General features: G+C 43.4%; 1 protein-coding gene across 1 annotated transcript; it reads left to right on the top strand.

The window, feature by feature from the left end:
• Positions 1 to 931: 931 nt before the first annotated feature.
• LOC111833811 (ubiquitin-associated and SH3 domain-containing protein B-like) lies at positions 932 to 22215 on the top strand. The gene is made up of 14 exons (XM_023792427.2): positions 932 to 1469; positions 10896 to 10949; positions 13763 to 13949; positions 14053 to 14251; positions 14776 to 14945; positions 15575 to 15783; positions 15874 to 16021; positions 16212 to 16332; positions 16719 to 16841; positions 17062 to 17154; positions 17319 to 17463; positions 17617 to 17723; positions 17831 to 17940; positions 19482 to 22215. Exons 1-14 carry the CDS (start codon positions 1342 to 1344, stop codon positions 19614 to 19616), a joined length of 1929 nt encoding a protein of 642 aa, XP_023648195.2. The 5' UTR covers positions 932 to 1341; the 3' UTR covers positions 19617 to 22215.
• Positions 22216 to 27628: the final 5413 nt, after the last annotated feature.

The raw sequence follows: 27628 nt of genomic DNA, 5'->3' as shown, positions 1-27628 counted from the left end.
GAAAAATGCTTTTCGGGAGTCTGGCTGTGTCTTCTGCGTTACCGTGCATTACGACCCAATCCGAACAGACCGCACAGCAGTACGGGCAGCCTGACCTGCTCTAAGGATTATCTCCTTTCTTTCGTAAAGTGTCCTTAGCTTTACAGTGGACAACTCAGCACGTACTTCAGCTCACAGCTGGCGGGAGTGCAACTGTTTGTCACAAACCAGTGGACGCAAGACGCACATTTTGACCCGTAACACCAGTGCTTGAAGGGGGCCCGGTACTCACCGGTACCTTTTTGGTTTTCTCTTGAAAGTACAGGGAACCCTTCGTGCATATTGGCAATTGTCATAAATTCTCATAATCCACCGGTAATGAATAACACGGTGAGTACTGGCACCTGTTTTTTCACACTACAAACACAGCATAATACTGTACATTGTTTGCGGTATGTTGAATTTATATTAGCAGTACAGAATTTGCATGCAACTAGCGTGTGCTTCGGCTTATGTTCCCTGTGTTGCCGTAATACGCAGTTCTGGTACTAGAAAGAGTTGTTCTTGTACTGGAGGTAAACAGAATCTTAACAGCTCCGTGTGTTCTGTTTCCTCAGCTGCATTTGGTACTATGAGCATGTTGTGTAGAATACATGGTATACAGTCATGCTTATCTTCTTACAGTTTTACTGTCATTTTTATAATGTCGGTAGGCTATATGGAATATCTTGGAGAGTATTTACGTAACGGATCAAAATGTTTACAGCACGTAATTGCATGGAAATAAAATAAACGACCATAATTATATTTTATATTTGAAAATCTGAATCGTATTTATTAGCATTAGTGCCTAGTGATGGATGGTCCGATGTACTGTGACTTCGACAAGTTCTGTCTGTAGCTTTAAGACAAGGCGGGAGGCGCCTTTCGGGGGTAGCGCTCCGCCGGCATCTGACAGGTCGAATGGACGCTCCATCATAACCCATTCATAAATAAGCCGTCGGGCAGGCGTCGGGCAGCCGTGCTGCCGCTCACAGACAGATGTGCACGGTGACTGCGGAGGCATGGGAGGAAGATGAGAAGAGTGACTTTCGAGCAGCATCCTCTGTCTCTGATGACTTGATATCTACACCAGGAAGCTGAGATCACGCCGTTTGTTAACACACGAAACTGCGCGGACTCGCACTTTTCTCGGGTTGAGGGAAGGGTGGAAGAGGGTGGGAGAGAGATAGTGTTATCGTGTGTCATAGCAGTGGACTTTAAAAATAATCCGTATCTTCACGCAGTATGTCACAACATTTCCTCTGCTGCGATCTGTGCTGTCCAGCGGAACACGGGACTAAAGCGAAGGACTTCTGAATCATGGCAGCAAAAGAGGATCTTCAGAGCAAAGCGACTCCGCGGAGGCTCAGGCACAGCCGGCCGGGCACTGTTAAACAGGGACCTAATCTGGACGTGCTTCTCTCAATGGGTTTCCCCAAAACCAAGGCGTAAGTAACGGCGGCTGGAGGCTCATTTCGTTTACGTCCCCTGTTCCGGCTGGTCTGTAGCTTCTGCAGAGATGTGCATTCTGAAACGATGCTGCCTCGGCAGCTGGATATTGACATCTTTGATATTAAATTCAACAGTGTGAATTAAAGTGACTTTAGTTCGTTCGTCCGTCGTGCGCTATGATGCACATAGATTGAATGCAAAGGTTCAATAATATTAACTGACGGCTACAGCAATAATATCAGTAATAATGGTAGCAATTACTGCAATAGCAATAATGACTAGGATAATAATTCGAATGTTATTGTTAACATTTTACAGTGGCTTTCAAGAATTTTTCTTTGACGTAAATCAGTCCACTTTCTTTCGTCACGGACCAAACAAAAAGGGACCTTAATGCCGGCGTGAGCGCCCTGGGACCGTTTGCAGTGCTGGCCATGATCATCTTCATTTTCATTCTTTGTCTGCGCTTGTAACATTTTCATGTGCACGTAGTTATATCACGTGCAACGTAATCTTCGTATCCATCTTCATGTCCACCTCGTTGGCTTTTTGCTAGGCGCCGGGAATTCCTTCAGCAACCCGCCCTACCACCTTTGCTTGACGTTGTCGTATCCCTATATGTAAATGCGTCTTACCTTGCTGTTCATTTTCGGTCATAAATTATGCAAGCTGCACTTCTTAACAGAAATGGAAAAATTCACTCCAAAGTAGGGAGACTAAGCATTTGTAAAGCTATTTCCCCCAACCAATTAGATACTCTTGCGCAGAAATTATAAACTGTCAAATTGGTACGACAGAATGATCTTCAGTAGCGTACCCTTCGAACTTCACAAAATGTCAGCACATTCCTATGTTATAGTATTATAGCATATATTATGTTTATAAAATGATAAATCACGTGTTCCTCTTCCTCAGTTCAGTACTTATTTTTATACCCTTCTGCATTTTTGGAAGTAGGATTTCCTGAACAAATATTACGTACATTTACTTACTATTTTGGAGTAATTCTGGTAAGATTACATGTCTTTATTTTTTTTAAATGCTTTTCATGACTTGGTTGGTTTAATATTAACATAATATTGCACAGGTTTTCTATGTACATTACATTAAAATATTTGTTGCAACATGAGTAATTGCAGAAGGTGTCTCTTCCCCCCAAAAAGTTCGAGGCTACGGCGTGCAGATTTAGAGCTTGTTGACCACAAACCATGGGAATGTGTCTCTTCCTGGTCTCTTCTTCATCAGCTCTCCATCTTAAATGAATTTTCTTTTCTTAGATGCCCCCCAAGTACATCTCCGCAGATCATAGTCCGTCCCTTGATTACGGCTCTGACACGGAACAGAGCAGCAATTCAGACCCCACTCCCTTCTCATCCCGGAGCCTTTCTCCCAGCTTTCCTCTGCGTGTGTCTCCTTGCAGTACGTGTGCGTTGAAGCTGGGGATTCTGGGATATGTTGACACTGAATGGGCTCCCTGTATTCCTTGCAGTCTTGGTCATTGTTGCAGCACGGTACAACTGCGGTGGCAGCTGGGGCCAGGGTATGGGTCAGCTTGGACCAAAGCATGCAAAGCTGAAAGCTTTTACTATGTATAGCAGATGTTATCTGTACAGATTTGCTCAGCAAAGCTGGTTTATATGCTGCATCTCATATGTAACATGTAACGAGACAAAACGTTGTATTTCTATCTGAACGTGTCTCTTGTTTAACAGTATTGATGTGGTGCAGCTCCCAACTGATTTCAGAGGGAAACGCTGTTTTGCTTGGGGGCCTTTTAATCATTAATATGACTGTGCTCCTGGGTGTCTGTGAGGATCTGGGTTTGAACACATGTGACTCGGAGAAAGAGGCCCTTGCAAAAAGTGGCTACAGTTACAGAAGGCCTTGCTGATACCCTCATGAGAAGAAAATCTGCATAGCACATATACGCTGATATTATAATAGTAGTACTGCTGTGTTTAACATGAGTGGAAGAATGAATCTTTATTTATGTTGTTGTTGCTGCTTGAAGGTGTTAACTAACTTATGTGCTGGTAAACACCCTCAGAGACAGAGATACATACACTTACCTAAACAAACATCGTAGTGTTCTCCTCCTGTGGCTCTTTATGTTTTGTCTGGTTGACAAATGGCTGAATAGGCCAAGACCAAGCTGTGGCTCCCAAGGTCGGGCTGTGGTTCCCACGGCCGAGCTGTGGCTCCCATGGCCGGGCTGTGGCTCCCAAGGTCGGGCTGTGGTTCCCAAGTCCGAGCTGTGGCTCCCAAGTCCGGGCCGTGACTCCCAAGGCCGGGCCGTGGTTCCCAAGGCCAAGCTGTGGCTCCCAAGGCCGGGCTGTGGCTCCCAAGGCCGGGCTGTGGCTCCCAAGGCCGAGCTGTGGCTCCCAAGGCCGAGCTGTGGCTCCAAAGGCCAGGCTGTGGCTCCCAAGGCCAAGCTGTGACTCCCAAGGCTCCCAAGGTCGGCTATGTGTACTGAGGCAGAAATGCTCCACTTAGCCGCGTCCCAAGTGCAGCTCTGTTCAGCCTCTGGTGAAATGTTATTCTCTGGGGGGCTCTTGCTTTTCTTTTGGGCCCGTAGCCGGATTTCTCAGCCCCTTGTGGTTTACTAAGCCAGTGTGTCAGCAAGCTTGTATGTTTCCTCTCGACGCTTTGGTGTATTTTTCTGCAGTAGCTGGCACTGGGGGGGAGGTTTACTGGCTCTAACTGAACAGGGGGGTCATGGGGTAGGATTGGGAAAGGCTGTCCACCCAGTGACCCAGTTTGTGGCTCTGTCAAAGCAGACGCCACCTCACTGCTACTCCTGACACTTCCTAACACGGATGCTGTTTTTCTCTGACTCCTCACTCTCAGCCGGATGGGGGGGGGGGCGGTGCCTCTGCTTAGCCAGAATCAAGCTCCTAGTGTCTGAGGTCGCTTCTGTCCTTGGTGTGATCACCTGGCTTTTGTTTTGGAGCTGCCAAACGTTTGGTGATCTGTCCTCTGCCATGGTGGAAGAGGGACAGCTTCTGCCACAGACAGCTGCCCCAGCCGGCTGCTTCTCCTCTGTTGCACGAGCCTGACAGCTGCACCAGCACCAATAATATTTTTATCCTTGTGACTAAAAATGCCGTCACTGTATTCTGAATGTAGAATGCCACCTTTCTGCATGCTCTGTGTTATTATTAGCAACACAATGTGTCGGGCTAAGCTGAGTGTCTCTGTAGGTGCATTACATGTGCAGTCAAACCAAATATTCTGTGGATTTAAAGCTCTCATTGAACCGAAGCTTAATTTACAACTGACAGAGATGCTGTTTGTTTGGTCATCTTAGACTGCAAAGATCAAATCACGTACATAACAGTTGTCTAACCCTTGAACCGTGAGGTAGAGACACATGGGTAACGGTGACATGAAGACCTTAACCTTAACGCCGCTTAATCTTCTGTTCCAGTGTCACCATGCATCTCCAAGTTGCATTCCAGAGCAGAAATATGGATCCGCGGCAAAAATTCCAGCCGCTGTTGCCCTGGTTACCATGGCCGCTGAATAATTTCTTAAATGTATTTGTTGCATGGGTGTCAGCTGTTAAAAATAAACATAATAAAAATGTGTAAAGAATGAAAGCCACAGTCAATGTATAAAAGACCAAAAAATACAAAAGCAACTTCTAACTTCTAAAAGAGAATTTTGCCATTCTTTAGCTGAAGTTTTTCCAAAACCTAAAACAACCAAATATTCACTGGAGTTACTTAACTGAAATCTTTGTGACATCATCCTGACTGAGGACCTGCATCTTAATGGCAACATAATTAACCCTTCTGCTGATATCACCGATTTACAGCAAATCTTGTTGATTGAGATCCTGGCTTTCATTTTGAATGTTTCAGGTCTAAGTGAATTTCTTTAATAATTAGACCTGATTAAGTTGTGAAATGCCTATTTTTAGACCTACCAAAGATGGAAAGCATTAAGAACCTTTTAAAATAAAAATGCATCCTTGTTAAGAGAGTAAAACGTGTTCACACTTTCGTTGATTTGGGTCACTGACAAATTTAACCTAAATAATATTAATCGCTGCTCTAGTTATCTCCTTGTGTAGGGGCTTGAAATAATTTGCGTGATTTAATTAAAGAAATTAATGAATATTCCAGTGATGTGTTCCGCTAACAGCTCATTATCTGACCCCTTGTAACCCCTAGCCCCTTCCATCATCGCTGCGGCGTAAACTCCGTAGACTGTGCTCCACAGTAACACCACCTGCATAGACCGTGCTCCACAGTAACACCACCTGCGTAGACCGTGCTCCACAGTAACACCACCTCCGTAGACCGTGCTCCGCAGTAACACCACCTGCGTAGACCATGCTCCGCAGTAACACCACCTGCGTAGACCGTGCTCCACAGTAACACCACCTGCATAGACCGTGCTCCGCAGTAACACCACTTGCGTAGACCGTGCTCCGCAGTAACACCACCTGCGTAGACCGTGCTCCGCAGTAACACCACCTCCGTAGACTGTGCTCCGCAGTAACACCACTTGCGTAGACCGTGCTCCGCAGTAACACCACCTGCGTAGACCGTGATCCGCAGTAACACCACCTGCGTAGACCGTGCTCTGCAGTAACACCACCTGCTCCGTTCAGGAACGGCTTGGTCAGCGGCTGCAGCGGTTCATCGGTGGGATCATCACTTGCCTGATTTGAGTTAAAATAAGAAATAAATCAAGGAGACGTGGGATTTCTTATACAAATACTTAGTGGGCAGTAGATTGTGGGAATTGTCATCGCCCTTCCGAAGGTTCACATTAATATTGTTAATGTAGTTAATTATTTATGAACAGCACCTGTGAAGAGCGCCCCCCTGGCTGCAATGCCAGAATGCACAGGCGTGTCACTGGTTCTGTTCTGCCGCAGGGGTGCCTATGTGCCCAGTTGACAGTAGATGTCGCTGTAGAGCAGTGAGATGGGGAGGGGAACCCCAGGTACCTTGCAGAACATGAGGTCCTCCATGTCCTCTGGGAATCTTTTCCACAGACTGCTAATGTGACACAATTTGGATCAGTCTGCAGTAGAACAGGCCCTGGTTTGACCAGTGCTTGGCCACTGAGTTTCTTATCAGCAGTGAGGCTTTAGGTCACTTTAGTGCTAATCAAGCAGGATGTCAGGGACTGCAGCCTTGTCAGAGTTGCCACACACACATTTCTTCCTTAGCAATCCATGCAGGTTCTCTCTCTCTCTCTCTCTCTCTCTAGCTCTCTCTGTCCTAGGGCTCTAGGCTCTTTGTGCCAAACAGGAAGGCAGAGATGTATACATGTTGTGAACACTGCTCCTCTGCCCTAATACAATGAAAGCTAAAACAATTTCTTCCAGTGCAAGGCTTCCGTGAATAGAACTAATCGGTTACACCCCAGCCTAAAAATGTTCTCACTGCATCCCTTAGAGAAGGAAGCAGTGGACAAACAGTATTTTAGAGTATTACTAGAGAAAGCAGCAGTATTACCAACAGTAACAGTGAAAGAAAAATATGCCATGGCACAAGTTGTACTGGTTCTGTTGGTGTTTACTAGGTTTTTGTCACCATGCTTGGGATGTTTTTACACGTCGATTTCTCAGTCATTATGTGTGTGCGCGCACATGTGTTCCAGACTGGTTTAATCTCATCTGCAGTATTAAGGTTTAAATGCCACAGACGTCTGTGTCAAGGCCTGATGGTGTTTTTGTCTGAAAATAGGCCTGCTAAAGACTACACTTATTTCATTAATAAATTATACTTTGAGTTATGTCTGCTTGAGAAGTTGGAAAATAGCCCTGAATAAATTATTTAAAAATTATTTCATCCCTTTGTGCAAGAATTGGTTTGTGGCATTAGAGAAAAACCCGTTACTTATGGTAACTCCCATGCCACGCTCTCTCCTGGTGGTCAGGCCCGTTACTTATGGTAACTCCCGTGCCACGCTCTTTCCTGGCGGTCAGGCCCGTTACTTATGGTTACCCCTGTGACGCACTCTCTCCTGGCGGTCAGGCCCGTTACTTATGGTTACCCCTGTGACGCACTCTCTCCTGGTGGTCAGGCCCGTTACTTATGGTAACTCCCATGCCACGCTCTCTCCTGGTGGTCAGGCCCGTTACTTATGGTAACTCCCGTGCCACGCTCTCTCCTGGTGGTCAGGCCCGTTACTTATGGTAACTCCCGTGCCACGCTCTCTCCTGGTGGTCAGGCCCGTTACTTATGGTAACTCCCGTGCCACGCTCTCTCCTGGCGGTCAGGCCCGTGTTACTTATGGTAACTCCCGTGCCACGCTCTTTCCTGGTGGTCAGGCCTGTTACTTACAGTACAGTATGGTGGCTTAGTGGGCTGGGACTTACACCTCCAGTGTTGGGGGGTTCAGTTCTGGATCGCTGTACATGATCTCTTTTCCTCAGGCTTCTTTCAGCTGTCAAAAATCGTGTGTGTAGGGAATCAGTGTCTTTAAATTGTGCATAGTATGCAATTATGTATGTGAATGCATACCTTGTGATGGACTGCCATCCCACGAAAGGGAATCCCCAGTCTGGTCCCCTGTGCTCCCTGTGACAGCTTCACTACATTCAACCACTTATGTATGTGATGAATGGATGGATGTTAACTGGTCATCTCTACCATTATGGGCATATGAGCTTTGGATTGAATGGTGTGTATGACAGTTAGTAATATATTAGTAATATGCATGAAAGCTGTACTGTGTCATAGGCACATCTGCCTTGTTTGGACGAGACCATGTGCCCACGATGGAGGAGGATCTCCTAAGTGCTCTCAGCTTCCCCGTGGAGATTGGAGAGCTCTGGAGCCTGGACCTAAAGCAGATTACATTCTTGCACCCTAAAGATATTTGTATCCCGGATATTGGAAGCTTAAGTCCCCTGTGAAGGTCACAAGGTTGTGTCTTTCGGAAGGACTGTGATTCACTTCGGTTAAAAAAAACACAGGTAAAATCTGTGTGTTTCACTTTGGAAAAAATGTCTACTAATAACTGAATACTGTATAATTGCACCTCCATAAAGACATCTGCAAATCATGGGAGACCTGACACATTTCCTCATGATTCAAAATGCCGTCACCTAATTATCTGTCTAATGTGACTGTGGAGGGGGGGTGGGCTGGGCATGGGGGTGGAACTGGCACTCCTCGCACAGGGGGCTGTGCTTGCTGAGCCCAAGGCCAGAAGGAATCTGTAGACAAGGCACCATCCACATCGCCGGTGTGTTTCGGATGGGAGTTAATGCTTCTGGCGTTAGACCAGATCGGAAAGTGACAGAAAGCCAGTGGAGATATTTGAGTTCCCTGTTAGTTTTGTTTTAAGGGTGAGTCTCATGCAGGGTGCCATTGTTGCTGTGTTTCCTGTTTACCTCGTTGACCAAAAAGTCATGATTTCCTCCACTTGATCGAGTTCCTCCTGAGGTTGAAGCAAGTACGGGGAAGATTTTGTTCTACTGGACCAACAGCAGTTGAATCATAAAGACCCCCCCACAGTACCTTCTAGTAAATCTGCCCCAGCTGTGACCTATGTGATGCTCTTGGTTCACTCTTGGTTTGCACTCTGGTCCAGTTTGGAGGGTGATTTGGGATGAAATCACAATGGGCGCCTTGTTGAAGTCGATCAGCCCTTTACCGTATCGCTAATGACCACATGACATCAGACCTTCCCCTCCCTTTGACGGCAGGCATTGAATGTGCTATTGTTAATGGAGGAAGTGAGTCAGCACCTGCCTAAGCCTCTGTGCTGTGCTCTCTCCTCTTGTGTGGGTCGATGTAGCCTCTTGAGCAGTCGTAGGATTAAGGGAAATAGTGCTGAAAAACCCAGAGCTTTTGAAAAATACGGGTCAGGCAGACGTCAGGAACCTGGGTTGGAGTACGAGTGTAGCTTTGAATGATGCATGGATTTAGATGACTGGCACAGACCAGCACGCATCTCTGCAAACATGCACATGAAGTCTTTGCTCATGGCTGCTTGTATGTCGCACCCGTGGGGCCAAATTCCTGACCTGTTCCAGAAGGACACCCACCTCTGTAATTGTAAGTGAGGCACATAGACTTCCCAGACAGTTATACATACTTCAGAAGCTTCTCTGAGTTGCTGATCTTTTGGCTTTGAGAGAGCGGGAGTCTGTTCCTGTCACTTTAGTGAACAGGAAATAAATAGTTCAATAGTTACAGATGGATCCAGCTCTGGAGGAACGGTGCTGGGTCCCTGAAGGCGAACACTGAGCTTATCTTTTAGGGCTTTATAAAAAGACTCAATTAGTTCAGAGGACTCATTAAGAGTAATTAAATCAGCTTAAGAATATCTGCTCATTAAGAATGGTATCAGGTGTCAAGTAGTTTTTAGCAGAAAGGTTTGCATTTCTCCAGAGCTGAATTGATCGGAGGATGTCTACCTGACTGGACTTTTGTTTTCAGCATAGAATAAACAATGCCTTTGACCGACGGAGTGTGTGTCTGCATGTGTGTGTGTGTGAGATCAGTGACAGAGGTGTTTCATTGCCATGCTTCTGTCCTCATTTCACACCATTCATTAGGAGATTAGTTTTTTTCTACACGGTTCTGCTTGCCCCAGCGCTTCATGCTGGTGTTCTGTTCTGAACTCGTCCAAAGCTGATGCCGTTCTCCCAGTCCATGTGTCCTGATATAGCCGTGTGTGCTGACAGTGACCTGTAAAGCCTTCACCCCAGTCCCAAGGTGTGTGTGTCTGTGTTTGTTGCCTCTGTCTGGTGCATTTCATTTCAGTACTTGATTTTCAGTAATGAAAAGCAGATCCGACATCATTGTTTATATGGCATTGCATGTTATGGACAGTAGTCTAAAAATAATGTGCAGAACATACAGTACAGGTTCTTGTTCCAGGAAGTGACCTGCAATTGTTGCAAATTCATAGGAGACAGCTGAGGGTCAGCAAACTGATATTACACAAAGCTGACTGGTTTGTGACACCACTGGAAGCACTCACTCCTCAAGTCCTGCTGCATTTCTCAGGTGTTTAGGATTATGTATGCTTCATTCTTGTTGGTGGTTCTACATTTATTTAGGAGACTCTTTTGTCAAAAGCAATGTATATGTGAGGATTAGAGAGCAGAATGAGCCAGGGTCCCTGCAACAACTGGCCTTGCTCAAGGGCCCAACTCTGAAATCACTGTGTGCTATGGGATTTGAACCAATGTCCTTCTGATCACAGGTACAGTCCTGAGCTGCAGAGCCACACACCACCCCCAAGGTTCAAGTGATATTTTTAATTATGCTTTAAATAAACTCGGTGGAACCTAATGCAAGGTACAGAGACACTGAGGAGTGTCCTCACTTTGAAACATCCAAAGTGATATGGATGTGCATGTTTTAATGAGTGTGGAGCTTTAATGAGCCTGTCTCTGTGTGCTTGGTCTGATGCCCTCTGCCTCTGATTCTCTCTGCCTCTAGACTGAAAGCACTGGTGTCGACAGGAGGAAGGAGTGTGCAAGCAGCTTGTGACTGGTGAGTTAAGGACACTTCATATTTCACTTTGCCACATACACTTTCGGTCACATCAGGGTCAGATGACGGAAATTTTGTCACCAGGGGTTTGCGCCAGACGGCTGTGGATGGTGCGCGTGTAGCCCAGATTTTTTCTGTCCAGCAGAGATCATTCGTGTCCATGTGCTTCAACTGCACATGTGCAAGGAAATTGAGTAGCTGTTTCCAGTAGGTGGCAGCACTGACTTTCATAGAGTAGAGATCAACCAAGAAAGATTAGAAGAAGAACAGCTGTATGTCTAGTAGTTATGGTTGGGTTGGAGGTACCCGCATTCCTGATTTTTTATATTGTCCAGACATTTTACCGAGGTACTCAGAACAACAATATTGAGGCATTTTGAAATCTTGACGATAAAATTTGCTGTATGCCATATTACCTTAGTACCGCCCAAGCCTAGACAAACTAATTTTCAACTTCATGAAAAGTTTACTCAGTTCACTACAATGCTTGCATTAGTGTTTGTTGCAATATGCCTGCTCTCTGCTGGTCTGGTGGAATATCACTGCTGTATGCAGGATCTCCCATGACCATCCTCATTTGCAGCCAAATGTAGCATGAAGATCTGCAGCCCAAAAGCATGAGCTATGCACTGTCATCAGGAGTTCATGCTTTTAGTCCCGGCTGCAGTCTGTGCAGCTCGAGGTTATTAGTGGTTTAAGGAGAACTGGAGAATACACCCAAAATGTAATCTACAGTGATCAGGCTTGGTAAATTCTTATGTACACACATGCACATATATATACTCATGCATCCTCAGACTTTAATTACAGTGGGACCTGCTTATAGTGATCATGGTTATAATGATCAACCGCATATATCGATCAAAAAGCTTGGGACGGAATCATTCCTATACAAATACTGTTTAAATAACTCGCTTACAGTAATCAAGCAGTCTGCTTGCAGTGTTCATTTTGGGTCTTTTTATACATGACAACATACAGAAAAAATTATAACTACACTTAATTTTTTTTTTACTTTATTTTTCTTTGATAAGCCTCCTTTGCCTTGCAGTAGCCCGTCTGCTTCCAGCTATAGTTGCCTGAGGCTAATGCGGCATGTAGCTGTATGAGGCTAATGCGGCATGTAGCTGCCTGAGGCTAATGCGGCATGTAGCTGTATGAGGTTAATACGGCATGTAGCTGCCTGAGGCTAATGCGGCATGTAGCTGTATGAGGCTAATGCGGCATGTAGCTGCCTGAGGCTAATGCGGCATGTAGCTGCATGAGGCTAATGCGGCATGTAGCTACCTGAGGCTAATGCGGCATGTAGCTGCCTGAGGCTAATGCGGCATGTAGCTGCCTGAGGCTAATGCGGCATGTAGCTGTATGAGGCTAATGCGGCATGCCCAGAAAACATGACTGGAAAAAGAAATTCATTTTCTCTCAATGATAAATATAGACTCATCGCAGCTTATGATAACCCTCCAAAAACTAGCCACCGAGATGCAACAGTGGAACTACAATAAAGGTATATTTTATGTACAATTTTATACTGCATTGAACTGCTGAATAGACAGAGGAATCACGACGGTGGTGAAGGAAAACGACTAGAGGCAGACTGACACAAAGTTGTTCTTTAGGTTACTCTTAAAGTGACCCCACAACAAGCAACAATGACAAAAAAGGCATGAATGACAGGGAGACATGGGGAAGTTGCACTAAGTACGGTAAAGCACACACAAACGGTGTGTAGTAACACCATGGCTAAGACACACGAGGATCAAGGACCGAGTACAACCACAGTTAAAGGCACATGCGACAACCAGAGACACAGCACTGCTGTACTGTAATTTGAAGGAGTCAATAAAATTCTGTAAATAGCGACACTATCCGTTTTATTACTTTATTTTTATGTAATAAATAAACAAATGTCAATTAGATGGTAATCTGTCTGAGACATAAAGAAAAGGGAAAAAACATCGATTATAATGATAATCTGCTTATAGTGCTCAATTTCACCTAAACAGACGTGATCAATACAAGCAGATTCCACTGTACAGTACTTTGAATGCTAGAGATGCATATTATATTGGTTAACATTTCGGCCGATATTTGAAGCCAAGATATCTGCATCATTTTGATGTGTCAATCTTTAATGTGTGATGTGTCTGATATTTAAACTTCATCAATATTCAAAGTTAGCAGCACTTGAGCTAAAGCCACACCTATTGAAATAATGAACAAGATGATTTCATTGGACGATCAGCCATCGTCCGCAGTGGAGAAAGTGTCAACTCATTCACTGCATATGAATGGTCTCAAAGTATCGTCCCGCAACGTGTAACTCTGGCCTGTAGGTCAATCTTTCCTTTTCCACAGATTAAAATCACGCACAGGGTTAGATGATGTAAAGTTTGTCACCAGAGGGTTTGCGCCGGATGGCTGTGGATGGTGTTCGTGTAGCCCAGTTTGACAACTTCCAACCCCCAGCATGGTGCCGGCGAAATTAGACAAAAATAAATCGGTTTTTGGCACTGGTCAGAATTTCCACACCAGTGAACCACTAATGAATGCACACCGACACGCACAGATGCACAGACATATTGCTAGTTTATAAAGCAAACACTGAGACTTACAGTAGTAATCTGCAGACTCAAATTAGGTATTGCAGTGCTGCTGCTGCCCCCTACTGGAATGACACTATATTTTTAAACTTTGCCTTTCCTGACACTTGCATTGGCTTTGCCATCAACAAATATGAATGAAGACCTCAGCATGCAGATGCTCTCCCTGCATCTTGAACACCCCCCCCCCCCCCCCACTGGCTGTCCCAGGCTCTTCTCCCATGTTGATGACCCCTTCCTCAACGAGCCCCTTCCCCGGGAGTTTGTGTTGTACCTGCGTCCCAGCGGACCGCTGCTACAGCAGCTCTCGCACTTCTGGCAGCAGTCACGCCTCATCTGTGGGAAGAACAAGGCCCATAACATCTTCCCCCACATCACACTCTGTCAGTTCTTCATGGTGAGCTCCCTTTAGCCTGGCTGATAGCCCTTCATCAGATATACGCTGCGACATATTGGATTTCACTGTGTCAAGGTGACTTTGAGTCCTCCATGTTGCACAGTGTGCAGATAGCAAGGTGGAGGCCCTCTGTGAAGCTCTGGAGTCCGTGGTGAGTCAGTGGAGAGGTCGCTTCCCCAGCCCGCTGCCCCTGGAGCTCTACACCTCCTCCAGCTTCATCGGCCTCTTTGTGGAGGAGCAGGTCGCAGAGCTTCTCAAGAAGTTTGCTGCTGACTTTGCCACGGAAGCTGCTGCACAAGCAGGTGGGAAGAGAGGACAAGAGATTTCTGTAATATAAAATACTCAGCAAGCTTTGCTTCATAGTACACGTAGTGTGGCAGCACCTTTAAGATATTGAAACGTGTAATATTATTATTAGTCATCTGGCAGCATTGTGTATTATGATTGGTCACCTGGCAGCATTGTGTATTATGATTGGTCACCTGGCAGCATTGTGTATTATGATTGGTCACCTGGCAGCATTGTGTATTATGATTGGTCACCTGGCAGCATTGTTAATTATGTAAAGTTACCTTTAATTTCACAGTGTGTGCATTGATTGGTTTAGCAGCAATGTCTTTTTTAGATTCAGCATCAAATATGTCTCTTCTTAGACAAATAATACACTTTCTTACCTACCGCTGTCACCCCATTACTGTCTAAAATGTGAAAATGTGCAGTGAGTAGTGGACTCAGCATTCCTCTGTAAATATCCTTTGTTGGGTTTCCAGATGGGCACCATAGTGGTATGCCATGAACTCCTGTCTGCCCTCCTCTCTGTCTCCAGATGTCCATGTAGAACCCCATAAGAAACAGCTCCATGTCACCTTGGCCTACCAGTTCCAGACCAATCACCTCTCTTCACTGGAGAAGCTGGCCAAAGGAATCGAAGTATCACTTGGCTGTGACTGGCTTGCTGTTCTCTTCTCCCGAGATATTCGATTTGCCAACCATGAGGTACTTTCTTCCTTTCCTATGGGTTATGTACCCCGTGCTTATATACCTGGCTTTGCCCCTGTGTCCTAGATCCTACGTGTTATGTACCCCATACTTATATACCTGGCTTTGCCCCTGTGTCCTAGACCCTACGGGTTATGTACCCCATGCTTATATACCTGGCTTTGCACTTGTGCCCTAGATCCTACGGGTTATGTTCCCCATGCTTATATACTTGGCTTTGCACTTGTGTCCTAGACCCTAAGGGTTATGTACCCCATGCTTATATACCTGGCTTTGCACTTGTGCCCTAGATCCTACGGGTTATGTTCCCCATGCTTATATACTTGGCTTTGCACTTGTGTCCTAGACCCTAAGGGTTATGTACCCCATGCTTATATATCTGGCTTTGCACTTGTGCCCTAGACTCTATGGGTTATGTACCCCATGCTTATATACCTGGCTTTGCCCCTGTGTCCTGGTCCCTACGGGTTATGTACCCCATGCTTATATACCTGGCTTTGCCCCTGTGTCCTAGACCCTACGGGTTATGTACCCCATGCTTATATACCTGGCTTTGCCCCTGTGTCCTAGACCCTACGGGTTATGTACCCCATGCTTATATACCTGGCTTTGCCCCTGTGTCCTAGACCCTACGGGTTATGTACCCCTACGTGCCTCAGAATGAAGATGAACTGGAGCTGGTGCCTGGTGATTACATCTTCGTGCTGCCTGTAGAGCAAGGCAGCACCAGTGAGGGCTGGATCTATGGCACCTCCCTCGGCACCGGCCTGTCTGGCCTGTTGCCTGAGAACTACGTGGACCAGGCTGACGAGTCAGACACCTGGGTCTTCCACGGGTGAGCCTCTGGAGCACAGCCACGTAGCTGCCGCCCCGGCGACTTGCATGGAGAGGAAGCCTGTTGACCTTTGCTTCATGTCCTGTTCAGGTCTCACTCCTTTCTCAGCTGTAATCCCCCAGCAGGCATGGCGGCTCTGGTCAACAAAGCTTCAGATGGGCTGCTGGACGGCCCGTTCATCGGCGACTCCAGTGCCATGGGCCAGGCCCCCCTCGGCGTCGTCTGCCAGCCCATGCAGGTACAGCTTAGCACAGTCTCCACAAGACTCTGTTAGCACATAAGAGCTGGCCATGTAATCTCTGGGTCTCACCTGTAATCTGTGCTGCTGTCTGACAAATATCCAGGTGTCATATTGGTCTTAATCAGGTAGCCAGTGTATCAGTCACAAGCAGTGGATGGTGAGGATATGATTAAGCCGACTTGCTCAGGTACTGCGGGTCTTCGGCCAGACCAAACCGCCCAAGAGGACTCTGTTCGTCTGTCGCCACGGTGAGCGGATGGACGTGGTGTTTGGGAAACACTGGCTCTCCCAGTGCCTGGATGCCAAAGGTGAGGCTCTTTGTGCAATGAAAGACCTCGTTGTCTCCAATGGAGGGATTACCGTGCATCGCACTTTCACTTGGGTGACCTGCCGAGTGCATGGAGTTTGCAAATATGTTCATTGGATTTTTTTTTGTCTACCCCACATGAAATCCTTTGGTTTCTGTGATTGACTTATGTGGATAAATGGTCAATGCAATAGAATGGCTAATAACATATGCATACATCTGATCACGATGGCATTATGCATTATTGTAGACTTATGGAGCACTATAGGCAAAATGAAAGTTACAGCACGCGCTTGTCAGTTAACTCTGCAGACAGACTCGGAGAACTAACGAAGGCACCTATTAATTGCATACTGTCAGTTCTGATTTGTGTTTTGGATGATGCAGGGCGCTATGTGCGCACAAACCTGAACATGCCCCTGAGCCTTCTGGCACGCAGTGGAGGGTATCGTGATTATGAGAAGGATGCGCCCCTCACCGTGTTTGGGTCTACCCAGGCCCGGCTTGTGGGTATGTAAGTTCCAGCCCCACCAGACCCTGTGCGTTTCAACCCAAAGGAAAAAAAATACACTGGATTGAAAAAGTGAAAACGACACCAAATGGTTTCCCAAATAATAATTTATCCAGTAAATAGTATGCTGGCTTTAGCCCTGACTGATCTATACTGCACTCAGAAGGGCCGAGGCTTTTTAAATATATTTATTTTTTATTGATTTCTTTATGTTTGTAGGGGAGGCTTTATTAGAGAACAACACTACAGTTGACTTTGTGTACTGCTCACCGTCCCTGCGATGCGTGCAGACAGCCCACAACATACTCAAAGGTACGTAAAACCTTCCGTGTGCCACAGCTCTGTCAGCCAGCGGTCTAGAGTCGTGGTCTTTGAAGGCACACTCTTAATTTCTGTCGCTAATATATCCTGAGGAAGCACTGGGTTGTGTGTGACTCAGATCTTTGTTCTAGCCAAAGCTAACTTCTTACATGCAGGTCTGCAGCAGGAAGACAGAAGGAGGATTCGAATTGAGCCGGGGCTCTTTGAGTGGACGAAATGGGTGTCCGGACCCTCACTGCCTGCCTGGATCCCTCCGACAGACCTGTCTGCAGCCGGCCTGAGTGTAGACACGACGTACAGGTCAGGCCTTGGTGGCCAGCATGCGGCTGCTGCCTGTCTTTGCCCTGATGGCTTTCAGTAAGACATACAGGCATTTTGACAATTCCACTCTGCAAGCAATTGGCATGAGCCTGTTTGCCTGGCACTGGTGAATTTTACCATCATACTCCACAGACCTCATATTCCTGTTAGCAAGTTGACTGTGTCTGAATTGTACGACACCTACATCAGCCGGAGCTTCCAGGTGACAGAGGACATCCTTGCAGACTGCCTGAACATGGGTACTGACATCATGCGTTTTAATTACTGTTTACTGCCTTGAATGTTTTTCCCTTGTAATTTATTGAATTAACAGTTTTTTATTGTTCTTATTTCTGCGGCTCCACAGGAAACACCGTCCTAATTGTGGCACACGCTTCTTCTCTTGAGGCCTGCACTCGACAGATCCAGGGTCTTAGTCCGCAAAACGCTAAGGACTTCGTGCAAGTGGTGCGAAAGGTAGAAGCACACCTTTGTGGCAAGGCTCCACAGTGCACCCATTTCACTCACATATGCCAGTAAAAATGGTTTGTGCAAACGTGAAAAAAGATTTGGGGGCACTGGTGCATGTGACCTAAAATTATTATCACGGTATTTGTCACTTTTTGGACGGTGACAGTATATATTATATATTAGTTTTTTCCAAGTTTTGGGAGGAGTATCATGTTCTGTCCCTTTATGTAAATTTTTTAAATGCAGTATATTGAGTACACTTTAATCGCTATTACAGTTGTGTATGGGCAGTCTTATTTCGAAAAGATATAAAAAGTGACATACGTAAAGTTTTCTCATTTTTGTTTATTAATTGTCGGAGTAACAAGGTGCTTCAGCCAAAAACAGTGCATTTCACATTTCGATTAAAACGCGGGGTTTCCAACTTCGGTCAACTGTCTGGAGTGAGATTTTCAATTTTTCTGGACACACATGCACACACATGTACATGCATGTAACAGTTTTATTACCCTGTCAATAGTCTGTAGGGTTTGCAAAATACAGTACCCCGATACTTTTATTATTAAATTTTAGGTTTATAATGGTGTGAGAGTTGGCAACCCTGAAAACGTATGGTATTTGTTTCACCTGAGTTGATTTGTATAAAAAATAACATTACTTTATACAGTTGTTAAACAACATAAGCTTTTATAAACATGAAATCACCAATAAACTACGTCTATTTGTCCACCATTTTATAAAATACTGCATTTGAAAACATTTCAGCTGTAGGATTCCAGGACAGAACAGCCACTCTGTTAGGAACATTACAGCATTTTGGTTGAGAGTCTTACCCCTGATTTACACTGGATGCGTATCCGCTGCGGTGCGACTGCGCTGCATTCGCATTCCGTCCGAGGCCGTCCGCCAATTCACGCTGGACACATTTGTGGTCCGTATCTGATCCGGCGCGCCGCTGGTTTGCGAGATCACATGACCACGGGAGAATAACATTTAACATAACATTTGTCTATGTTTCTATGGATAAAATAATGTGTCACTCCCATATAGGTTACTGAACACTTTATTAGGAGTTTACAAGTACTTCACAGTACAGGTTACTTTCATTAAAAATCAAGTATATACATAGTTAATTGGAAGATTCAACTTACCGTAAAATCCCAAAACTTCTGAAGTTTCACTCCACGCCTTCTCCTTTCTACTGTTGTCCTTGTAAAAAGGATTTCTGGGGTCGTACACAATTCCGTGTTTCTCCACCTCCAAAATTAATTTTTCCTCGTCCATGATGTGATGGAGAATTGGCGCATGCGCTCTGTGTTGCGTTCTTGATGCGCATCTTGACGGACTGCCGGACGCGTGACGGAACAGAGACATAGCGGAGACGCAACGCAGCGGATCTGGTGTAAACTGATGCATTGACTTTATTGGCGGCGATTGCCTGCGGCTGCCGTGTCGGAAACGCACTGCAACGGATACGCATCCAGTGTAAATCAGGGGTCAGATTGGCTGCAATTCGCTGAATTTTCCATTTTTGTATCTCTAACAAGATCCCCTACCTGGGCTTCTGTGCCTGTGAGGAGGGGGACGCCAGGCTCTGGCGGCTGGTGGAGCCCCCCGTCCTGCCGCTCACGCATGGACCCAACCATAGCTTCAGCTGGAGGGAGACCCTGCTGCAGGACTGAGGCAGCTAGTCTGTCCAAATCTCCACCCCAGAACTCTGCCGTGGAATCTCGTCTCTTCGGTACAGATGTGTTCTTCAGGGAGGTGGCAAGAGTCAACTTTGACTCTTGCTCCAGGCTTGGGCCCAGAGATAGCGCCCTGTCGCAGCTCAGAGTCCAGCTGCATTGCAGGAAACGTTTTGTGGGAGAGTCCAGTAATGGATTTCACGCCTTATTTAAAGAATTCCTAGATGCGCCTCTACTCCCACAAGCTACATTTGTAGTCCTAATGACCCTACACATATATAGGCATATATATTTATATACTTGACAGACTAATGTGACAGAGGTGTACATATTTTACAGTCATTGATTCAGGGGCAGTGGTTGGTTGTTGGTCTTCAAGGCGTGTGCTTTGGACTGAGCCATGTCGCAGCTGGCACAAATGGTTTATAGCTAAGAGAAGGTTCACTACATTGACATACAAGGTCACAGCTGCCGCTTTGACCTGGTCCAAAGTGAGTCATTCATGACGTCTTAATGAGCCACCACCACCAGTTATTCATGTACTCACCACTGCTCAGCGAGTGTTGGGGGGGCATAAGCATACTTCTTGTCCTGCTTGTGCTGTTCCAGCAGGCTAAATGTTATTTAACCAATGTGTTCCTCAAACGGCTAATGCAGCCTTGGCCAACAGGAAATGCTGACATAATGGTAATTGCCCTTTAGGAATTTTCTCTTAGTAGAAACAAAATTTTCTTTCCCTAGGTATATTGCAACCCACTGATTCAACCTGAGAAACACCTTTTGTCCTTGTCGTGAAAAGCTACATCATTATATTCTGCTGCTATACATCTTTCATTAAGTTTAACAGTGTATTCAAAGGCACAAAGTAAAGATTTCATTGGGTTTTGGAGTTTATAAGCATGGCCTCATACTCAATATGTGAACTCCTTGCATACTCTTGAATATTGTGTCTATGCCCTTTCAAACCGCAGTGTAAAAAATGCAGTTCAGTGACATAATGGGCACAATGAAAAATGAGTATTTGCAGGGGAAGACTACACCACATTCCCCTCACATTAAATCTCAGGGTCTGATAGAATGAATCTCATCTTTAGCAGAGTTGAACTTGAACAAGGAACTCTGATGTTTTTTGCACAAAGGATAACTTAATACATTAGGCGATTAACAATTTAAAATGCACATGTACAGGTATATCATTTCTGTAAAGTAACAGAAATTGTGACACCTTGAAAATTTTCTTTGGATTAATTTTTAGGCCAGTTCACAAATCACTTTTACTCTCTCCCCGTAAATGGATTTTTAATCTTTCATGTTTAGGCTATTTTATTGACATTGAAATCAGGAGAATGTGAGTATTATGTTCAGTTTTTTTCTGAATTTGTCTGTATTTTACCATGAAGATAAGTTTGAATTTTTATTTATTCCGTTCATTATTTCGACCATGAGAACCATTTATTGCTTTATTAACGTAAGTGATGGACTTTACAGTGCAGTTTTTATCTTAAGCTTCAGGGATTTAATTTTATATAGCCAAATCACTGGTGATGCATTGCTGTATCTGGAAAAGAGTGTCAGATTAATTAATTATCTGGTCTAATTAAACGTCTCAAAATCAAAGTCACAGCTTATTTGATACTGGTTTTTGTCTGTCCTCATATGTAATGTCTGAGAGTTTTGCTGATTTTTTTTTTTTATATATTTGATGCTTTAATTTTGCCCATGGTTTCAGCTTCATATGTATAAAAAAGTGTCATCAACCTTCCACAAAATTTCAGGCACACAAAATCATTTGAGATAATGTACTGAGATTTGATCTTTGCTCACTTTCTCTCAGATCTGGCATTTACTTTCTATGCTTTTGCCCAATTACAATACTAATATCAATACTAATATTTTCAGCAAAATTTGTGCAGACATTAAATCCCTCAGGTTATAGTGCATGCATATGACACATAATTCACATGCCATATAAAATGACATTAATAAAGTTCATGTACTTCTTAAAATATGATGAATGCTAGAGATATTCATTTATTGTTAGTGTGTTGTTAATGTATTATAATACACAGTCTGTAATTAAGTGTTTTATGTTTTAAAAACATTAAGTTCGACTTTGCTCATGGAACTTCAAAGGAAGTCAAAATTTGTGACCAAAGTTAATTTTTGTTCTGTTTGTACCAGCCAACCTTCTTTTTGTCATCTAAATATTTGTTTCTGAACTGTTGGAATTATTGCTTGTGTAATATTGTTTTTATTAAATAAATTAAAAGTAAAGAAATTAGAGAATGAATAGGAGAAAGAAATTATTGAAGAAAGCCTGGTGCTTTACTGTCCTAAATGGCCGTTCATGCATTTGAGAGTGGATGGACTATAGTGGTCAATAAAAAATACAACCTGTTTTCTGTAAGCAAGCTCCAAATACTTGAAGATACAAAACTTCTTTCTATTTCATTATTTTTATGCATAGACAGATGTGGCTGTGTTGAGCTCATGTGTCATATTTTGATGCACATGATTGTCACAATATTTGATTCTTTAACTCACTGCTTCAGAAATATATAAATCATGTTTGCAAATAAATGTTTTATTAGCTGAAGGTTTCCTGGTCATTTTTGTTAGCAAAACAAAAAGCTTCATTAATCTTAGTACAAAGATATACTTGGCCAGCAAATTAGGATATGTAACAAGTGTCACCTAGTTATTCACTGGAATACTTCATTTGCTTTCAAATATTTCTACAAAGCGTTCGTCTGTGCTTATTTATACACATCAATGCGTTTTCTGTACGGTGGATTGTGTTTGTCTTTGGGCACCCCGATAGCCAAATAGCAGAGCTAAGGGCTGAATACATGCGCGTGCTTTTTGGTGAGATGGTCTGGTTCAAACCATCGGGGCGTCGGCGACAGCGGAGCGCTAACGGCCGCCCGCGAGCTCGCGGAGCAACGGCGCCAAAACGCCGCTAGATGTGAGCAGAGAGCCGCGTGCCAGCTGACGAAGTCTAACACGCCGCGAAAATCTGGAGAGTAAGTTAAGATCAAAAAGTTTACATGCGAAAAAGTATATTTTTCTTATGTACAGCCTGGCGTGATATTATTAAGATTTACTTGTATAATTGTGTTGCTTATTTGTCGTTTAACCAGCTACAGAAAATTTTTAGAATGAATTGTCAGCAGCCCAAATTTCGTCAAAACAGATGAATGTGCGAGCACTGAAAGAAAGATTTTCGAGATTATACTGATCTGTGGATCTACGGAAATCAGGTAATGAATGAAGTCCTAACGTTACCCTTTTTACATGAAGGCAGCATTATTTAGAGATGTGGAGACAGATTGGTAGATAATAGGACAGAAACTGTTACAACGGTACAACTGATAAATACAAAGCCTTCAGTAGGTCCCACCAGGTACGCGTTAGGGTGCTCTCTGATCGGGACGCACTGAGATTCATTTCCACCAAGAGATTACTGTTTATTTTCTTATAAATACACCTGAAGTTAAATGGCTCTAGTTTCCGACTGACTCAGCTGTACAAACGCCAAAGCGTTATGTATCCACCAGGGATACACAACGCGCCAGGAATATTTAATCTCTGCTTCACTTGTACTGATATGACCCGATCTAGTTTTTCATGCGCGGTTCTTCCCCAGCAGGCCTTTGAATGCGGAGCTAATCCAATTAATTAAAGTGATTTCTAGTCCTAGATAGGGCTGCTCTGTCGTAATAAAAATTTGATTTGATTGAAAGGGCTGACATGTTGACCTTGGACTACAGCTGCTGCAGTTGAAAACTCTTTAGATTAACTCTAAAGCTCCAAAGAAGAGTTCAGAAGAGACATTAGATATTGGGTCAGTCAAACCCCATTCATCTCCATGCATTTTAATGAAGCACGTTTTCTTTTAAGTCAAGCAGTATACATCCCAGACAGCACACATATGCTGAAATGACATTGATTCCATATCAGACAAAAAGGTTGAAACAACGCTGATGTTCAATCTTTCACTTTATGTCAACATTGAATCAAGGTTTTGCCACTCTCAATTTTTCAATATTGAAAATCTGACTAAAAATCTAGGCTACTAAGTTTCAATGTTGATAATTTAACACTGACCATAATTCAACTCATTTAACAATAATTCAACGTTGAAACAATAACATGTTGCTATTTGGGATATATTACATGCATACATGCAAAAGTAACTTTTATTTGATAAATCAAATAATTCGTTTAGGGCAGCTTATTTACAGAATGATTAGTGTTTGGTGACCCTGGTGCATTAATTTTTAAGGTCTACCTGGAGCAAACTGACTAAATACAGTGATTATGAGCAACACTTTGATACATGCCTCATTCAACTCACTGCTCAGTTAGCTGGAATAATTACCATCATCTGCAGAACAGATTTTCCCGTGTCTAGATTCTTATGTGTGGTTACATATGTCTGTTTGACTTTATATAAAGATATTACATAATGTAGCCTTAATTTGAACTTCCTTTTGTATTGTTAATTTTTCTGTATTTTTCCCTGTCCATTTTATGAATTATATTATTTGGAATTATGGAGAATATATGGGAAGTATTTTTTGATGCTGCCTTTAGTTCATCAGTTCCCTTCTTATGTAATGCTCAGGAATTCCCTACGTAATAGTGGGATAATAGTCCGCAATAAAAAAACTTACATTATTTTCTTTTTTATTTTTTACTTATAACGTAACAATGGCTTAGCAATTTAAATATACATCCATCCATCTTCCAATGGCTTAATCTGGTCCTGGTCACAGGTGTGCATGGGACATATCCTTAGCAGTATAGGGTACGAGGCAGGGGTACATCCTGGATGGCAGTATAGTTTTTTTAAACAGCTAGTCATTGTCAGTCTTGTATTTTGTTTTTTTTCCCCCAGTCTTAATTTTCAAATCCCAGGATCAGCAGACTGATTTCATAACTGGGCCCTTGACCAAGACCCTTAACCCCAGTTTCTCCAGGGATGGTTTGACCCTGCCGTCTCAAAAAATGATATGTCACTTTGAATAAATGTGTCTACTAAATACATGAAATGTGGATGTAAATGATTCACAGGTCCATGTCTGAGTTAAGAAGGGTGTTAGAGCTTTTCTACAACTACAGTAATGATGGGAGACATCTTGTTACATGTTCATTATCTTCAGTAATTCCACTGTCAGCACAGCTCTTGTCAATATCTGGCGCATTTTCATGGGTCCCATCTGAAGCACTGGCAAAGCACAGCTGCCAAAGTAACCATGAGTGACAGATTTCAGATTCTACAGACTTTTTGTATCCATTTTAAAGTTTAGCTGTTAACATATAATTAGTATAATTGATGTAAAATCTTGTAATCTTGTTTATTTGCACGCAACACCACAGTTTGCTTTTATTGTAATAATAAGAACAGTAATACTGTTAATGTTATTTGCAGCAATACTTGTGATTCCGATTATGCTAAAATCAACGTTAGAGACCTTACAGTCCCTTCAGTACAGTACCTGACATTTATCAGTTTCTACTCTGCCCCAGGATGCCACTGTGGCACTGCTAAGCATTATGGGTGAAACCTGAAAAACAAGGTCAGTTGAAGCAAAGGAGCTGGCTTCAGTTTCATGAGCTGGAATTCAGTTGCACCCTTGAGCCACATACATTCCCCTGAATTAGCTTGAGTGAAAAATACCCAGTATTATAAACCACTAAAGATCTGACAGTACTGAAATATGTGAAAGACTCCATGGAAGAATATCTGATAGGCCAATAAGCAACATAATATAATTTGGTACACATGTACCCAAGTGCAGATTCTTCTGCTTGTCTGCATTTGATTGCTTTAACTAAGATGTATTATTAAACATTTTAGGTAATCTAAAAAAATCTCTTCAATGTGTATTACATTTTTTATGTAGGATAATGGTGATCCTTTGTCCATTTTGCAGCTAGCTGAGAGTAATTCTCCTCACCCATTGGCCTGCAGTTTCCTGTCAGTAGTGCAAATGCCTGTTTTAAAAAACAGCATGCATGAAAAGCAGAGCCATTAACTGAATGCCTTTGTAAGAGTTAAGGTAAATACAGAAATATCACGTGCTATATGCACAATTTCACAGCTCAAGAATAGTTTACAGTTGCACTACGGCATTTAAAAATCCACATTGGATGTGGCTTCAGTTTGTGTTTGACTTAAAAGCCCCCAGTTCACAATGCTCAGAGTGATTGCAGGGGGGGCACATTGTGTCCTGTGAAGGGGCTATCAATTAGCAAGACCTTTAAATGTAGACGTGATCTATGAGTGGCAAAAGGTGACTGAAAGGCACTTTCTATTCTTTGTTCTCTTGAACATTGTTTATATGAGGGATGGGTCTATAAAGGCTCTTCATGAGGGTAATCTGAAGCCTGTATGGCTGTCCAGAGTGTAAGGCCATCAATCCATTTGTACTGAGGCTAATTTGTCATGAGTGGGAAAATCACTGCTGCTCTCTCTTCTTTTGACATATAGAGTCTGGATATTGATATTCATAACATTCCACAAACCCCCGCAAAGCTTTTTAGAGTTTTTGAGGCACCTTTTATAAGCAAGCTTTAAGCAACATTTCATTTCACCCTGTGCTTGTTACACTTACTGTCCGCACCGATTTTCCCTTGGTGTGGTAGTAGGGCAGGAAAGACTAATGAATAGATGGCTGAGGGCAGGGAACTCTTCTAAAAAACGAAGTGATTATCGAAAAACAGTGAATCTTTACAATCTAATAATGCTCTCCGTGTTCTTTTCAAGCTTTTAAACTAATTCATGATTGATCGCTAATTATCGGTGGCGCAGCCTCTGGAGACATTTCGGGCTCCCGTCCCTTCGCCCCTTTTAACGGTCTGAAGGCGGCTATCAGTTTCAGACAGTCTTCTCTGCTACTTGTTCGAAGTAGTCAATACGAGACGTTTGAATAATCCCTCCTGAACTTTGCCAATACATCGGACTATTTTTTCGAAAATAAAATGTTTTATCCTCAGGCGCTTGAGGATGATCCTGGGTAAGACTCGTGTTGCCATAGCTTGATTAAAATTGTTCAAAAATAATTTTGGCAGTAATTCAATGTCCATACGGTGTCTATTCCATAATATCGTCATAAATTAATAAATGATGGCGATAGTTTCTTTAGCTATGTAGAAGTGTTTATGCTACGCTTGCTAATTGTCCATCTATTGATTTCATCTGGGATGAAGAACACCGCTGGACTTGTTTTTGCGCCCCCTGACGCGTAATGACAAATCTTCACAATGAAATGGCCGCAATTGATGTTACCTGTATAGATCTGACTACCGTTACCCCGCCTTAGAAAGTCATGAAGAAAGAGCATCGTTAATGACGATATATTTGTTGTCAGGGTTCAATGTGTTGTGAGCTGGTTTTGTTTCTTTTAAGACAGAAGCTTGGAAAGGCAAAAAAAAAAAAAAAAAAATCTATTCCCTCGCATTGCTTTTAACTCTCGCATATAAAAGTAGTGATGTGTGCTAAACTGTTAGTGTGACGGCTGAAAGCGAAAAGACGATGATGTGAGAACTTGGACTCAGTGAATGCGTGCTCCACGGATCGAGTGTCAGGTAAGCTGAACTGCTCGATTCACCGCTTCGTTTTAAGTTATGCAGCGCGAGAATTCAATTTTACTGTTGTATTGTTATTTTTGTTTACGGCGATAAGTGGGCTAAAAGTCGATTATAATTTTTTTTTTCGTGGTCTAAATGGTCTGTTAACAATAGCTTAAATTTCCACATCTCTAGTGAAGCCATTGTTGCAAACACGTGTTTTTTGTTTTAAGTATGAGTCACAAGGGTCATTTCAATACTGTTTTAATAAAGGAACTACCTATTTGTGAAACAATTAAATCAGCAAAAAGTTTTGCAATATACAGCATGCCGCCTGGGAATTAGGTAGGCTACTGTAGGAATCTACAGTATACCTAACCATAAATTACTACATCTAGTTTATAAACGATTTTCTAAATAATTAAGTTCTTGTC

Source organism: Paramormyrops kingsleyae, chromosome 17, assembly GCF_048594095.1.
Source record: "Paramormyrops kingsleyae isolate MSU_618 chromosome 17, PKINGS_0.4, whole genome shotgun sequence".
NCBI classification, from domain to species: Eukaryota; Metazoa; Chordata; class Actinopteri; order Osteoglossiformes; family Mormyridae; genus Paramormyrops; species Paramormyrops kingsleyae.
The sequence above is the reverse complement of the archived record's forward strand: the minus strand, read 5'-3'. Positions and strand labels throughout refer to the sequence as shown.